Here is a 16,282-nt window from a genome sequence, read left to right as displayed (position 1 = left end):
CAGATGTTCTCTCATTGTTATCTTTGTAGTTTGCTGTTTCCAACTCTCTCCCATTCTTTTTCTAAATCTCTCCTCTCTGTCACTTCACACTTCAATTTGTCTCCACTTGCTCTGTATGTCTCACACATCTCTTCACTGATTTACTCAGTTTGTGTCTTTTGCAAAAGGCCAGGGTATGCAGCAAGACAGCAACCTACATATCAGATCAGTAGTGGGTACTGTGGCTGATAGAGGCTATCTAGGTAGCACTACAATACACGTGGGTAAGGTTCCTGCGTAGCTGACCGTACAGCATGCTCTGTAGATGCTATTGGTAGGAATGATGGTCTACTATCAACATTTTCCTCAACTAAACGGTCCATTTCAGTTTTCTTTCTTGCCTTTTGACATTTCTATACCAGTTCCAGGTTCAAGGATTGTGCAATTAAGAAATAGTGTTCTTTTAATAAAAACTGGTCCTGTTACTTCACAACCTGTATTCCCTTGTGACAAGGTAGCTCCTGTACTAACTGATTCTCCAATGTGCTGTTTTCAATCCATCTAAACTACATAAAGATCACTTTTCTTCGACCAATATCATTCCTTTGATTCTCCCACTCCCGAGACAAACTGTAGAGCAGAGGTGTTCAATTCCTGGCCACAGGCTGAACCTAACTCACTTTCCAATATTATCCAATCACAGAAAAATGCCTTTTAACCAACCACTCCCCCAGAGCCAGAGAATCAAGGTAAGGGTAGTACCCTTACTGAGAAGTATTCCCCTCTAGAAAAGCCTGCCAACAGAAGTAGTTGATCTGTCATGGCAGGAATAGGAATTAAAAAAAAAAAAATCAGATAACACTGCCAACTCTAGTACAGGAAACTTTGTGCTATCCGGCACCGACGGGACCGAGCTGTTGCCGTTCCCTCAAAACTGCCGGACACACCAGCGTTAATGTTGAAGCATACGGAGCTTTTCAGCTCTGTATCTGGCGACAAACATAGCTTCTAAACAGTCGGCCGTACCTTGGAAGCATCTCTGTCGCTTAGCAACAGCTTCAGAGAGACTTTGCAGAGCCTGACTGTTGAAAAAAAAAGCCACGAGAAGAAAAAAAACCTAAAAACGGCTCCTGATTTTTGCCGGTGGCTCGAGCTTGCCGGACATTTAGCCTCCAGATAACACAAAGTTTCCTGTAGTGAGATACCTCCATGTACCACTCTTAGTGGTGCTGTTCTCTTCCTCCACTTGGGATCTGCATCAGGAATTTATGATGCTGCACTCAAGGAGAGAGCATGAAGGAATGGGGCGGAAGAGAGTGAAAAACTGAAGGATGAGAGTATGAGGAAAGAGACTATGAAGGTAGGGAAAGAGAGAAACAATGGGGGGGGGTGTGAAAGAGGAATGGCTGTGGAGGAGTAAATGAGTGGATGAAACAAGAGAACGAGTAAAGGAGGAAAAAGAGGGAGGGAAAAAGCAGGCAGATACACACCTACATACTTTTGGGTTTTCACGCCAGATATTTTCTTGAGGTTCAGTGGCCCAACCATTCCCGTAAGTGGACTTAGCATCCCTTATGATCTGTCTTGCTTTTTCTGCCTAATATCTAGGAAAACAACAGCGAGGCTCGGGGATTATAAACAAGGACCTTTACTCGGTACACTTGGGACTGGAATGTATCACGTGCTGCCACGTGATTTGCCTCTATTATAAAAGTAAACTGAATAGACATCCAAGACCTTTACAGGAGAGCGCGATCAGGACAGGGACGGTGCGGAAACCCCCATGGGGATCAGGAGGCCTGGGCCATTTTAACTCCAGGGTTTCAGTTAAATATTGCAGTACCGTCGTCGTCCGAAACTGGCAGGACGAACATCAGGGCCGGCGGGCGGGAGTGGGAAATTGGCTCGCGAGCCTTGCGACACCGAGGACACAAAGGAAAGGTCCTCAGCATGACCTCCGAGCTGGGTAAGGTGGGAGAGAGAGAGAGAGGGAGAAGAAGAGAGGGCGGGCAGAGCGAGGGAGAGAGAGAGTGCGGGCGGAGGGAGGGGGAGAGAGAGAGAAAGAGAGAGAGAGAGAGAGAGCGGGGGCAGGTGGGGAGAGAGGAGAATGAGAGAGCGCGAGAGGGTGGGCGCAGCGAGGGGTGGGCGGAGAGATGGGGGAAGAGGGGGCGGGCGGAGAGATGGGGGAAGAGGGGGCGGGCGGGAGAGGGGGCGGGCGGGAGGGAGAGGGGGCGGGCGGGAGAGGGGGCGGGCGGGAGAGCGGGCGTGAGAGGGGGGAGAGGGGGCGGGCGTGAGAGGGGGGAGAGGGGGCGGGCGGGAGAGGGGGCGGGCGAGAGAGGGGGCGGGCGAGAGAGGGGGAGAGGGGGCGGGCGAGGGGGGGGGAGAGGGGGCGGGCGAGAGAGGGGGGAGAGGGGGCGAGCGGAGAGATGGGGGAGAGGGGGCGGGCGAGAGATGGGGGAGAGAGGGGGCGGGCGAGAGATGGGGGGGGAGAGGGGGCGGGCGGGAGGGGGGGGGGAGAGGGGGCGGGCGAGGGGGGGGGGAGAGGGGGCGGGCGAGGGGGGGGAGAGGGGGCGGGCGAGGGGGGGGAGAGGGGGCGGGCGAGAGAGGGGGGAGAGGGGGCGGGCGAGAGAGGGGGGAGAGGGGGCGGGCGAGAGAGGGGGCGGGCGAGAGAGGGGGGAGAGGGGGCGGGCGAGAGGGGGGGGAGAGGGGGCGGGCGAGAGAGGGGGGTAGGGGGGCGGGCGAGAGATGGGGCGAGAGGGGACGGGCGAGAGATGGGGCGAGAGGGGGCGGGCGAGAGATGGGGCGAGAGGGGGCGGGCGAGAGATGGGGCGAGAGGGGGCGGGCGAGAGATGGGGCGAGAGGGGGCGGGCGAGAGATGGGGGGAGAGGGGGCGGGCGAGAGATGGGGCGAGAGGGGGCGGGCGAGAGATGGGGCGAGAGGGGGCGGGCGAGAGATGGGGCGAGAGGGGGCGGGCGAGAGATGGGGCGAGAGGGGGCGGGCGAGAGATGGGGCGAGAGGGGGCGGGCGAGAGATGGGGCGAGAGGGGGCGGGCGAGAGATGGGCGAGAGGGGGCGGGCGAGAGATGGGCGGGCAACGGGGGGCGGGCGAGGGGGGGCGGGCGAGGGGGGGCGGGCGGAGGGCGAGAGGGGGCGGGCGGAGGGCGAGAGGGGGCGGGCGGAGGGCGAGAGGGGGCGGGCGGAGGGCGAGAGGGGGCGGGCGGAGGGCGAGAGGGGGCGGGCGAGAGGGGGCGGGCGGAGGGCGAGAGGGGGCGGGCGGAGGCCGAGAGGGGGCGGGCGAGAGGGGGCGGGCGGAGGGCGCGGGCGGAGGGCGAGAGGGGGCGGGCGGAGGGCGAGAGGGGGCGGGCGGAGGGCGAGAGGGGGCGGGCGGAGGCCGAGAGGGGGCGGGCGGAGGGCGAGAGGGGGCGGGCGGAGGGGGCGGGCGGAGGGCGAGAGGGAGGCCGAGAGGGGGCGGGCGGAGGGCGAGAGGGGGCGGGCGGAGGGCGAGAGGGGGCGGGCGGAGGGCGAGAGGGGGCGGGCGGAGGCCGAGAGGGGGCGGGCGGAGGCCGAGAGGGGGCGGGCGGAGGGCGAGAGGGAGGCCGAGAGGGGGCGGGCGGAGGGCGAGAGGGGGCGGGCGGAGGGCGAGAGGGGGCGGGCGGAGGGCGAGAGTGGGCGGGCGGAGGGCGAGAGGGGGCAGTAGTTTATTAGGCCATAGCTTTACCAGACATGGCTATTGAGATTGGGATAGAGATAAAATAATTTAAAATAGAATTAGAGATAACTTTCTGAAAATATAAAAGGATGTGAGGAACAGCAAAGAAATGGAATTAAGAGAATATACATCAGTTGAAGAGATTGTATGGGTACGATGCACCAAATGGCTTCCTTCTCTATTGTAATAACCTGGTTCTAATCCTGGTTTCATGTGAAGATTCAGATACGAGAGCAAAACCCATTACAGCTAGTAACACAAAATAATGCAAGCCTGGCTCCTAAGGCAGTATATTCAACAGCCACAGTAGGCTCAGTCAGTGAGAGGTTATTAGACTGTTCTTGGTATGCTTTCTGTCGTACCCTGGGTCAGGCGAAGAAAGGAATGGGTACAGAAACTTCCATGTCCAGGGAAAGGCGAGGCCATCCAGCTTCCAAGCACAATGTATTGTCCTGGAGCAGAAACAGGAAGCTGCTGGATGTCTGGGTATGAGAATAGGTCTGTCTGCAGCATACGCCATATCCGGTCCCATCATTTTATCCACCCTGTTCAGATGTGGAGCAGAGAGAGACCCCCCTGTGAACTAGACGACAATGTGCCAGCTTCCATGTGTCCTGAGAGTGGGCGGGAATTAATTCCCCCCCTCCTTGCTTATTAATTTAACGGACCACAGTGCATCTGTCTCTCCACATGCACAGTTGAAAGCATCATTTAATTATCCTCCCTTAAAAACACTATGGGCTAAAAATTGAGGGCGCTAACTTCGCCGGGGCGCTCGCCAGAAATTGAGTGGTTGCGCCCCAAGAGGGAAGCAGGGCGCTACTGGAAGCGCCCCGCATCCCTCTTGGGGCGCTGTGAGTCAATATTGCGGCGTTATGTGCCGCAGCGCCACACGCTGTGGCACATTGTGCCGCCGTATTGCAGGCCTTCCTCCCCTTCTTAAAGGGGGGGGGCCTTGTGCAGCGCGACCTGGGGCCCAGAGTGCAGGCAAAAGAGCCCGGCACTCAAGAGACGTGCCAGGCTCTTGGAGCGCAGCCGGCACTCCGCGGGGGGGGGGGGGGGGTGGGGGGTTTCAGGAGGTCTGGGACAGGAGCACAGGCAAGCGGCCAGCAACAAAAATGGCCGCCCCGCACCTCGCCTTTAAATTGCGCCTCCCCACCGCAGGTACGCCCCCCTGACCCCGTCGGACATAGCGTCCGGCGGTAAATCAGGGGGCGCTCCCGAAGATCGTGGCTGGGGCGTGAGCGGGGCGCTGCACATGCCAATGGCATCATCGCCAGCGGCGCAGCGCCGCAGAGCGCTACCGGTTAGCGCCACCACTAACCTCCCGCTGAACTTTGCGGGAGGCGTGGGCAGTGCTGCGCCCGGGCGCTAGTTGCGTCCTGTTAGCGCCCTCTTAAGGCGCTAACGGGAGGCGCAACCAACTGAATTTTTCCCCCTATAAGCTGTAGGGCACAGCCCCAAAAGTAAAAAAACTGCAATGCTAGTAGCAGAGATCTTTCCAAAAGCGGAGGAGGAAATTAACTGGTGCTGTTGTGCAGATCCTGCAGCTTTATACAAGACAGGAACAGGAGATTGTGTCGATCACTGCCCAGCACGGTGACAATAACTGCATCATGAGTGTGCTTATTAGCACATGGTACCCAGCACCAGATCAAACTTGGCCAAGTTCCTACAGTGTTTGAAGGATATCTGAATGAAGAACGATAACAAGAAAATTGTGAAAGTTGTACTTTGTGGATTACTGCACATAAAAATAAAATGTAACAGGATTTCTCACAGTAATTGCTGGGTGTAATGCTCTCCAAGACCTACACTGCAATTCTTCAAACTTCCACAAGATGGCGTAAACAGTCTACCAATTCCAATCACTTCAAATTACATTTTACCATTAAAGGAGTTTAAATGCAAAATGTATCGACTGCAACACAAACTTAAAATACTTACGACATTCTATACCAGGAACAAGTTCTAGAACTAAAACTTCTTACTTAGGATATGAAAGTACTGCAAATGAAAGCAGACGGTAAGTCAAATTGGATTAAGAAATAATTGTCTGGCCATTACTCACCAAGTTTTAAGCAAATACTCATAAATATGCAGACTATTATTTCCCAACAAGTCTGAGAAAAGGGTACTGTTCTAAATATAAAATCAATTGCAGTCACGTCAAACAATAAAATCAAATTTATTTTGCAGGTCTAACATTGTAGAAGGAAGTGTCATATTTCTATACTTAGTGAGTGCAGTCACTCAATATATGAATATCTAGTTTTCAACAACTTTATTAATGCATCCCAACATGGTGCATTGCCCATCCAATACTAGCCTCTGAAAAAAATGCAACAGCCAGAAGGAGAGAAAATTACCTTCAATTATACTGTCTTAGCATATTATGTTTGTCAATATCAATTCATAGCTGAATGCCTTAGCAACAAGTTCATCATGCTCTTGCAGTTCCTCTGCCAAGTTTCAGCACATATTTCAACAAAATATTCCATCTCTCACCAGCCTCTCAGTATCCGCTATCCAGAAGCCCAAAGCAGTTGATTGACCGTGAATAGTCTTACCTGTGGTTTGCCCCTCTGCTTATCTATGCAGCAAGCTTAGCACATTGTCCATTTGCACCATGGGCTTCAATAAATAACTTCAGAATTGCCTCTTCCATGTCATACTGCACTCTTAGATATATTCACATTTCTAATCCTTGCCCCTCAACACAACTCCCAGAATTATAAGGAAGCAATTAATTCCATAAACCTAGTGCCTTCCCTTCTCCTCGGCTTTCAGGACGTATTCCCAAGTTGTCCAGATGCATGGTCAACAATTAGGAGGTTGCTCTAATAAGCTGCATTCTGGAATTGCCGTTGCCAGCATGGAACATAAAGGGCCAACAGTTAAAGGTTAGCAGTTATAACTCTCTGATTTGCAGTTATAATAAAAGTACACGAGAGCGTAGGAATCATAAATGGCCAGTTATCATTTAAATAAATTTAGGACCAGTCCGAGCATGTTCATTTGTCTGAATCCTTCTTAGCTCATTGTTGGATCAGGAATTTGTTCCATTTATTTTTTCAGTGCTTCAATTAAGTATGTATTCACAGAAACATAGAAGATAGGAGCAGGACTAGGCCATTCGGCCCCTCGAGCCTGCTCCGCCATTCAATGAGATCATGGCTGATCATCCAAATTCAGTACCCGGTCCCTGCTTTCTCCCCATATCCCTTGATCCCTTTAGCCTTAAGAAATATATCTAACTCCTTCTTGAATATATTTAATGAATTGGCCTCAACGGCCTTCTGTGGTGGAGAATTCCACAGGTTCACCACTCTCTGGGTGAAGAAATTCTTCCTCATCTCTGTCCTAAATGGCTGACCCCTTATCCTTAGACTGTGGCCCCTGGTTCTGGACTCCCCGACCATCAGGAACATCCTTCCAGCATCTAGTCCTGTTAGAATTTTATAAGTTTTGATGAGATCCCCTCTCATTCTTCTAAATTCCAGCGAGTACAAGCCCAATCGACCCAATCTCTCCTCATACGTCATTCCTGCCATCCCAGGTATCAGCCTGGCAAATCTTCGCTGCACTCCTTCCATGGCAAGAACATCCTTCCTCAGATAAGGCGACCAAAACTGCACACAATACTCAAGATGTGGTCTCACCAAGGCCCTGTACAACTGCAGCAAGACATCCTTGTTCCTGTACTCAAACCCTCTCGCTACGAAGGCCAACATACCATTTGCCTTCTTAACTGCCTGCTGCACCTGCATGCTTACCTTCAGCGACTGGTGCACAAGGACGCCCAGGTCTCGTTGCACTTCCCCTTCTCCCAATCTATTGCCATTCAGATAATAATCTGCCTTCCTGTTTTTGACACCAAAGTGGATAACCTCGCATTTATCCACGTTATATTGCATCTGCCATGCTTCTGCCCAATCACCCAAGCTGTCCAAATCATACTGGAGTTTCTCGGCATCCTCCTCACAGCACACACGCCCACCCAGCTTTGTGTCGTCTGCAAACTTGGAGATACTACATCTACTTCCTTCGTCCAGATCATTAATATATATATTGTGAATAGCTGGGGTCCAAGGACCGATCCCTGCGGTACCCCACTAGTCACTGCATGCCACTCGGAAAAAGAGCCGTTTATTCCAACTCTTTGCTTTCTGTCTGCCAACCAGTTCTCTATCCAAGTCAATACCTTGCCCCCAATCCCATGTGCCTTAATTTTACACGCTAATCTCTTATGCGGGACCTTATTGAAAGCCTTTTGAAAATCCAAATACACCACATCCACTGGTTCTCCCTTATCTATTTTACCAGTTACATCCTCAAAAAATTCCAGTAGATTAGTCAAGCACGATTTACCTTTTGTAAATCCATGTTGACTTTGTCCGATCCAGTCACTGTTTTCCAAGTGCTCTGCTATTACATCCTTTATAATGGACTCTAGCATTTTCCCCACTACCAATGTCAGGCTTACCGGTCTGTAATTCCCCGTTTTCTCTCTACCACCCTTTTTAAACAGTGGGGTAACATCAGCTACCCGCCAATCTATGGGTACTGCTCCAGAGTCTATCGAATTTTGGAAGATGACCAGCAATGCATCTACTATTTCTAGGGCCACTTCCTTAAGTGCCCTAGGATGTAGATTATCAGGCCCTGGGGATTTATCGGCCCTCAATCCCATCAATTTCTCTAACACCATTTCCCTACAAATACTGATTTCTATCAGTTCCTCCCTTTCATGAGACCCTATGTTCCCCGACATCTTTGTGTACTTTGGCAATCTATATCAATAAAGGTTCCCCCAAGGATTCCCCTCCTCTTCCATAGCTATATGCTGCACCCTGGCAACATCATCCAGCACAAGCTTCTGTGCAGTAAGATTCTATCATCATCTGGAGTCACAGGGTTGGCTTTCACATGTATGCAGATGATATCCAGCTCTACCTCTCCATCATTTCCCTCGGCCCCACCAAACTACTTCTCTACACCTAGATGAGTCACAGTTTCCTTTACTTCAACACTGCAAAAACCAAAGCCATTGTCTTCAGCCCCCATCACAAATGTCACTGCCTTGCTATTGACTCCATCCCCTAGTCAAGCACCTTCTCCAGCTGAATCAGAATGCTCTTAATCTTGTTGTCCTGATCAACCCTGAGCTTTGCTTCAAATTCCATTATCTTTTCCATCACTAAGGTAGCTTGCTATCACCTCTGCAATGCTCACTGCCGCCACCCATACCTGAGCCCCTCCACCATAAACCTATATACATGTTTTTGTCATCTCCAGATTCGAACGCTCTCTTGCTAACCTTCCATGCCCCATCCTCCATAAACTCCAATTTGCCCAAAACTCTGCCACACCCTATTCTGCCCATCCATCGCTTCTGTCTTCACAAACCTATACTGGCTCCCCCAACATATTCAATTCAAAATCCTTGTCCTTGTCTATGAATTCCAATAGCATTGCCCCGCCCTGTCCCCGCAGTCGTCTTTAGCCCTAAATCCAAAACACTCTGGCCTAGAAATTGGGTATAGCCCCGGTTGAGGCGTTAGAACTGGCGATGCACAAAGTTTATTGCCAGACGAGACTTATCTGCGCCTGGCGCGATATTGGGTTGCTTCGCCCCCAAAGGGGATTGAGGCGCTAAATCAGCCGTTGCACGGTGCTCTTAAGGCGCAAAAGGTCAGGCGCTACTCAATAACGACGCGGACGGGCGCAGCGCAGGTGAACTCAATTACGGGAAAGCACGAGACCTACAGGCGCCGGCCGGCTCTTAAAGGGGCGGGTCAGTCAGACTGAGCTTCAACACCCAACGCTCTGCAGGCCTCAGATTCAGCACTCGCCCTTGTCTGGCGGTACAAGGTGATCATTATGGAGAAGGTTAGGCAGAGAGCAGAGCGCTTCAGCACTGAGGCTCTGGACCACTTGGTGGCTGCAGTTGAACACCGTCGGGAAGTCCTGTACCCGGATAATGGCAAGAGGCCAAATCAGAAGGCTTACCGACGATCTTGGAGGGAGGTTGCTGTGAGGGTGAACTCCAGCAGCATGGCGACCAGGACCCCTGTTCAGTGCAGGAAGAAATTCAACGACCTCACACGGATCGTTAGGGTGAGTGATGGTTTACCAAACTTGTGCTTCCCTCCATCTGCAGCTGACTTCGGGCACCCTGCTGCAATGATGCGCCAATGGCCATCTGTCAGTATGCACCGATGTCTCAAGGCCTCATGTAAGGGCTCTTGCACCATGGGGGGCATGCGAGAAGGTCTCAAGGCCTCATAACAGAACCTCCCCTTCTTTCCCCTGCAGTCCAAGATGACGCAGATTCGGAAGGAGCAGCGTCGAACCGGTGGCGGACCTGCACAAGTGGTCACTCTAATGGATCTGGAGGAGAGAGTGCACCAGATACTTGGAGGACGTCTGTCTGGTCCAGTCACCACTGCATCTGCCGACCCCATTACCAACAGCGAGGGTAAGACTCTCACCTTTTCCACCTGTTGCCTTCCACTTGGTCCCCCCGCCAGCATGCATCCTCAGTGTGCAGCCATGTCAGAGCCTTGCCGCAATCTGGCATGCCTTTCAGCAAACCTGTCCTTCTGCTAAAGCCACTCTTCCACCTCCCACTTTCAGATGAAGCAGCACCAACTCGGGCTCAACGCGCTGAAGCTGCCAGTGCCAGTGCCACCGGAGGAGAGGACCAGGAGGAATCCGGACCAGCCGCTGCAGAATCCGGGGAGCTGAGACATCTGCAGACTGGGGATAGTAGTCCCCTGGAGGGGAGGGGGGGTGGCTCTGAGGATGAACCAGTTGCCGGACCAAGCGGCATGGAGCAACGCAGGGGGGATAGGCAAGTTCACCCACCGTCTCCCCGCAGGGCAAGGCAGGTCATCATGACTGCTGCACAGAGTGCAGATGAGGTCCGTCGCCTGGCAGAGATGAGCAAACAGGCCCGGGTCAGACACACGGAGCTGATGGCTGCAGTGGAGAAGATGCCTGAGTCAATAGATCCATTGGCTAGGAGTATGCTGGACTTCGGGGCAACAATGGAGAGGACTCTGCAGGGCTTTGGCGCAACAATGGAGAGGTCTCTCCAGGTGTTTGGAGAAACAATGGACAGGACTATCCAGGGCTTCGGCCCAACAATGGAGAGGACTGTCCACGGCTTTGAGTCGGCAATGGAAAGGGCTGTTCAGGGCTTCGGACAATCCCTGGAAAGGTCTGTGCAGGGCTTGTCCGAGGCAGTGGAGCGGTCGGCTCCTGCCTTGTCCGAAGCCATGGGAAGAACTGTCCAGGCGTTCTCCGAAGCACTGGCACCTGGCACACAGGTCCTCACTGTTGCCACGCAGTCACTTGCTGGGCTCCTCCACAGCCAGATTGACGCAACGCGATGTCTCACTGCAGCCACCCTCTCTGCATCAGATAGGATCACCCCGGGCCCTTTCACTCCCGTACAATGCCAGGAATCCGTGGAGCTACGATTGTGGCGGATGAGCCGAGCCGCTCCCCTCAGATAGCCAGTGTGTTGTCCGACCATGGTGCAGGTGTCCTCTCTCATCAGGAGACCATTGCACATGCCAGCGCTGGGACGCCTGCATTGCAGCTGCCACCACCTGCAGCCCACACTGCTTCCAGCCATGCTCAAAGCAAGCATCCTGCGTCCGCACCCTCCAAGCCCAGAGGTCGGCCAGGCCGTACCTCAGGGGCTTCTGCGCGTCCAGACAGTCAGCAAGCGTCCCCCAGCCTTGAGCCCGCCACTGGGGTGCAATTACGTAGGAGCAGCAGGGAGGGAAGGGGCCGGGCGCGAAAGAGAAGTCGTTCTCCCTCAAGGGGCCAGTTGTAGAGGGAGGTGCTGAGACGTTTGTTTGTCCAAATTCAAGGACACCCTCACCTGCTGTTATAGTTGCAGATTTTTGTTGAGTTTTGCGGCTTGGCCGAACAGGTCAAATTTATTTTGTAAGTTATGGTTTCTGCTCACTTTACTTTGTTTAGCTGTAATGAAAGACTTTTGTGTCAATAAACAGAAGTTTCAATGTTGCTTGGTGCATGTGACTACTTTCAGTGATGCTGGCATGCAGAGGCCCTCAAGCATCCAAAGTGCGCATGAGGTAAGACTCTCATCATTGCGCCACAGGGGTGTCGAGACGAGTCCAGAGGAGCCTCTGACGTATGGACCTTCCACTTTCAGCAGCCCTTCCATCTTCCTCCTCCTCCGCCTGCTCTTCCTCCTCCTCCTCCTCATACTCCTCCGCCTGCTTGTGCAGGGTCCGAGGGAAGGTAATGAATGGACGCGTTCGCCTATAAGGGCCTCTGTCACTTGCCGGATGCAACAGCGGACTGCAGCCTGAGCGTCAGTCGCATTGTCCCCAATGGCTAACTAAAAGGATCCGTTGGCATAAAAATGGAGGCAATCAGTCAGTGTAGCCATCACGGACAGAGAGGTTCTGCACCGTTCACGCGGCTGCAGACCCTGACCAAGCAGGTGGCACAGATCAGTAACAATGTCCCTCCAGATTCGGAGCCTTTGCTAACACTGCTCCTCCGAAATGTCAAGGCTTGTCACCTGCTGCCTAAAGACCCTCGCACCATCCTGTCGGATTGGCCGACCTCGATTGCCCCTCCTCCTTCTGGCCAATCCGTGCCCTCTCTCCCGCCGTCTCTCTGCCCCTTTACAGTGTTGGGCGAGGAGGCCGTCGCCCTCCGAACAAGCTCCCATTCTGATGCCAGTTGGTCAAAAGGCTTTTAGGTGTAGTGCTGCAAGTGCTTCGGACAGGGTTGAGGGTCCCAAGTACTGTGAAGCTCAAATCCCAGAACTCTGCTCCACATTAGCTCGCCAACTCTCTCCAGCAGCGATCGCAATGAGCAGGCCAAGTGGCAGAAGATTCTGCACTAGAGCTGTCCCCTTTAAATAGCACCGCCCTACTGAGAAGGGCCTGTTAGCCCTCCCTCAAACTGTCACTAATAGCGCTGGGCGCTAAGGCTCCGGGCGCCACCCAATATGCGCTCAGGCGCTCCTAAAAGGCGTTGCACGCTGAAATGACGTCATGAGCTGCTTGCGCTCGCGGGCGCGCGCAAACACTTAGCGCAGGCGCTAAATGTATAGTCAATTTCTGAGTTGACGCTATCTTCATAGCGTCCGCCCCAACATAGGGCTTCTCCCCAATTCTAGGTCTCTTTAGGCGCTCAGCGCCGGCGCTACCAACCCAATTTCTAGGCCTCTGTTCCTCGGACCCGTACCTTCTGTGCAAGCCCTCCTACTCAATCCTCTTGTCTCATACACTCTATCTAAACATCTTCACTTCCGCGCCTCACTCTCCATCTTTTAAAAACCCCCTCAAGGCCCATCTCTTTAACCAAATTTTGAATCACCCCGTCTAATGTTTCCTTTCCTAACTTGGTGTCCATTGTTTTACACCTAGCTAGCTATCACATACCCTAGGAAGTTTCTTTACATGGAAGGTGTTATATAAATGCAAGTTGTTGTTAGTATAAGTGACAGAATATGGTCTAAGTGCCCAAGATTGCAGCTGACACCAAATTAGGATGCTAACCAATGTGCAGTAAAACATCCAAACAGGTTATGTTAATGGGGCAGAGAGATGGCAGGTAGAATTCAACTCAGACAAGTATAAAGTCAGGAGCTCAGGTAGAAGCTTCTCCATCAACAAGACCATTTAGTTCCATCTACACAACACTGTCCACCTCCATCCCTACCTCAGCCCCTCTGTCACCTAAGCCCTTATGCATTCTATTGTCTCCTTAAGACTTGATTTTTCCACTACTCCCCCTGCTGGCATTCCTGAGTCAATGCTCCATAAATTCCAAATTATGCAAAACACAGCTGCGTTCACCTTGTTCCGCACTAAGCCCTGCTTCCCCATCACTCGCATCCTCGCAGACCTACAGTGGCCCCCAGAGCATTACATTTAAAATGTTCACCCGTCTTCAATTCTCTTCCTGTCCTGCTCTACCCCACCTCTGCAACTTCCTTCAGTCTTCTGACTTCGGCCTCCTGTGCATACCTCCTCCCTATACCCCATCACTGGTAGCAGTGCTTTTAGCTACCTAGGTCTTGTCCTCTACAACTTCCTCTCTAAATCTGCCCACCTCCATAATTCTTCTCCTTAATCTTCTCAAAACCCATTTATTTCTCCCAAGCCTTCAGTCAGCCCCCCTGAACAGTTTCTCCCAGCTCGGCATTCTGTTCCTTTTACTATTACTCTGTAAAGTGCCCTGGAACATTTTAAAAGGTACTGTGCAAAAACAAATTGTAGAAGAAGTGGAAATATGGAGTACATGTTAAATGCTAGCGCGCTTGTGGTAACAAAGCAGGAAAGAGATTTGGGGGATTTTGGTGTATAGATGGTTAAAACCATGAGTTCAGTAAAACCATTTGAGGGCAGTTAAGAAAGCAAACAAAATATTTGGATGCATAGTCGGGCTATGAAAAGAGGTGACTTTGAAGTTGTACCAGGCCTTGTTGAAACTGCATCTGGAGAACTGTGTTCAGTTTTGGTTCATATTACAAAGAAAATGTAACTTTATTATCAAAGAGGGCACGAGTTTGATTTCTGAACTAAGGAGGCTGAGTTATCAGGAGAGATTACCTACTTTGAGACTTTACTCTCGAGAAGGAGGAAGAAGAAAGAGGACTTGATGGAGGTCTTTAAAGATATGGGCAATTTGGATTCAGGAAGGTTCACAGGTATGGAGAATTTGGAGCCGAGAAAGTGCTGTCAGGCGCAGGTTTCGAGGACTGGGTAACATTGTTTAAAGCGAAGGTGTCAAGGAAAAAATAAATTTAGGAGCAGATTACCAGCAAATGGGGTAGAACCAAAAACTATGGCAGCATTGTAAACAGAACTGAATTAATTTCTGTTAGCAAAGGTAACACAGGGTTATTAGTTCTAGAATCACAGCAAGGGACCTGAGGGGAGGTTTGGTGTGTAGGTTAGACAGGCTAATCGTCTTTCCTTGCCCAAGACATTACCGTGTTAAACGTTCATTGGCAAGATTCAAAAAGAAAAAGATTTGGGTGTAGTAATCCTCCAAATCACAGAAATTACCTAATAAATGTGCTTAAATAGAGATGGTTAGATTAAAAACAAAGCAAGAAGAAAAAGCCAGTCAATTTGAGTTTATTAAGCAGCCTAATCAAGTATATTATGTTAGAACTTCTATAGTCAAACTGCATATTACTCCTACAATATTACACATACTAGTCCCAACATACATGTTAAAAGAATCATATATGAAGTAAAAACATTAAAAAGAGAGATTGAGTCTATCAGACACTGGGAACCCTATCATGCATGCCTGTATGACACACATCTCTATGCTGCATATAGTAAGCAAAATCTACAAACAAGCAGCAACACATTGAATTACTTAATACTTTGATGTTTCAGTGCTACGAGTATGACTTCGTTCTTCTAAACACTGTTCATTAACTTTATTGCAATGTCCTATGAAAAACTTTCATCTACACTTATCTATTGATAAGCTATGAAAAACTTATAACAGATCACATTCGAGAGAGCTTAAGCAACTGCATAAACATTACACCACTGCAATTAATTTTAATGTTATAACTTAACAAAACACAGCACCACAAAAAAGATAGACTTACTGAAAAATGCTAACATGAAGATGCCATCATTGCCTACTCTCAGCTGGTCAGCATCATTGAAGTCATCTCTTGGTGGAAAATCTTCCTCCTGTATTTGTACGATGACACAATGCTTTATGTGAAAACATGTAATTTTAGATTATAAGATTAAGCTTTTTATGATATTCATGTTACTAACGTTTCCATAATCAACCAGGTCTCCACGCAGCACTTTTCTGCTATGATAAAATTCCAGAAAAATATCACTCTGAAACTACTTGAGTCTGAAGTTTAAGAGTGTAATTATCTGAAGAAAGTGCAATTCTTTTTATGCTCCTAAGGAATATAGAGATTACACTAGCAACATTGCAAAAGATTTCCTCTCGTTCTTATTTCTAATTAATTATACAGACATTCTAAATAATTGAGTTTACAATGATCAGAAATAGCAATCAGAGGAAATGTTCCATTATGTTTACAATGTCACTAAGACACAATGACTCAAGAAAATCTTCCCGCGAAGCTACAACAAAAAGCAACAATTGCACTAGCTTGATGTGTTTCAACGCTGATTTAAACATGAACCTTCCTTATTGTTTACTAGGTTCATCGGAATTGAATAGCAGTGTGGAAAAAGTATGAAAGTGAAGTTTTTGCGGCCTTGGTATATTTGGACTGAACAGTCCAATGAGTTTTGTTAAACACATTTCCTTAAGTTGTGCATGTAATCACATTTATTATCTGAATGTTAACTGCATACTCTTTACATTAAATTTACATACTAACTGCACTAAGTACTTTCACTTCTAATTCAACATTTTGTGTTGAAACTGCAAATTCATTAGTGATATCTTTTTTAATTTTATTTGCGGCAATCTGCATAAGAGGCTGTAAACCTTGCCACAATATGCACAAAGATGTGGACTTTAGCAGTTCAGGTAAAGTAGACGTACTTCTGTTTATAACATATATTGGATTTAA

General features: G+C 50.2%; 1 protein-coding gene across 2 annotated transcripts in view; it reads right to left on the bottom strand.

Moving 5' to 3' along the window:
• Positions 1–16,282, bottom strand: part of ndfip2 (Nedd4 family interacting protein 2) — a 110,146-nt gene that overhangs the window by 46,899 nt on the left and 46,965 nt on the right. For both annotated transcript variants that reach the window (XM_085998548.1, XM_085998549.1), the window contains one exon: positions 15,323–15,410. In XM_085998548.1, the coding sequence (XP_085854674.1) occupies positions 15,323–15,410 (88 nt within the window). The remainder of the gene's footprint in view (positions 1–15,322; positions 15,411–16,282) is intronic.

Source organism: Somniosus microcephalus, chromosome 10 (genome assembly GCF_052327205.1).
Source record: "Somniosus microcephalus isolate GS21.2 chromosome 10, FLI_Smic_1.0, whole genome shotgun sequence".
Taxonomy (NCBI): domain Eukaryota; kingdom Metazoa; phylum Chordata; class Chondrichthyes; order Squaliformes; family Somniosidae; genus Somniosus; species Somniosus microcephalus.
Note: the sequence above shows the minus strand (reverse complement) of the source record. Positions and strands in the feature narration are given on the sequence as shown.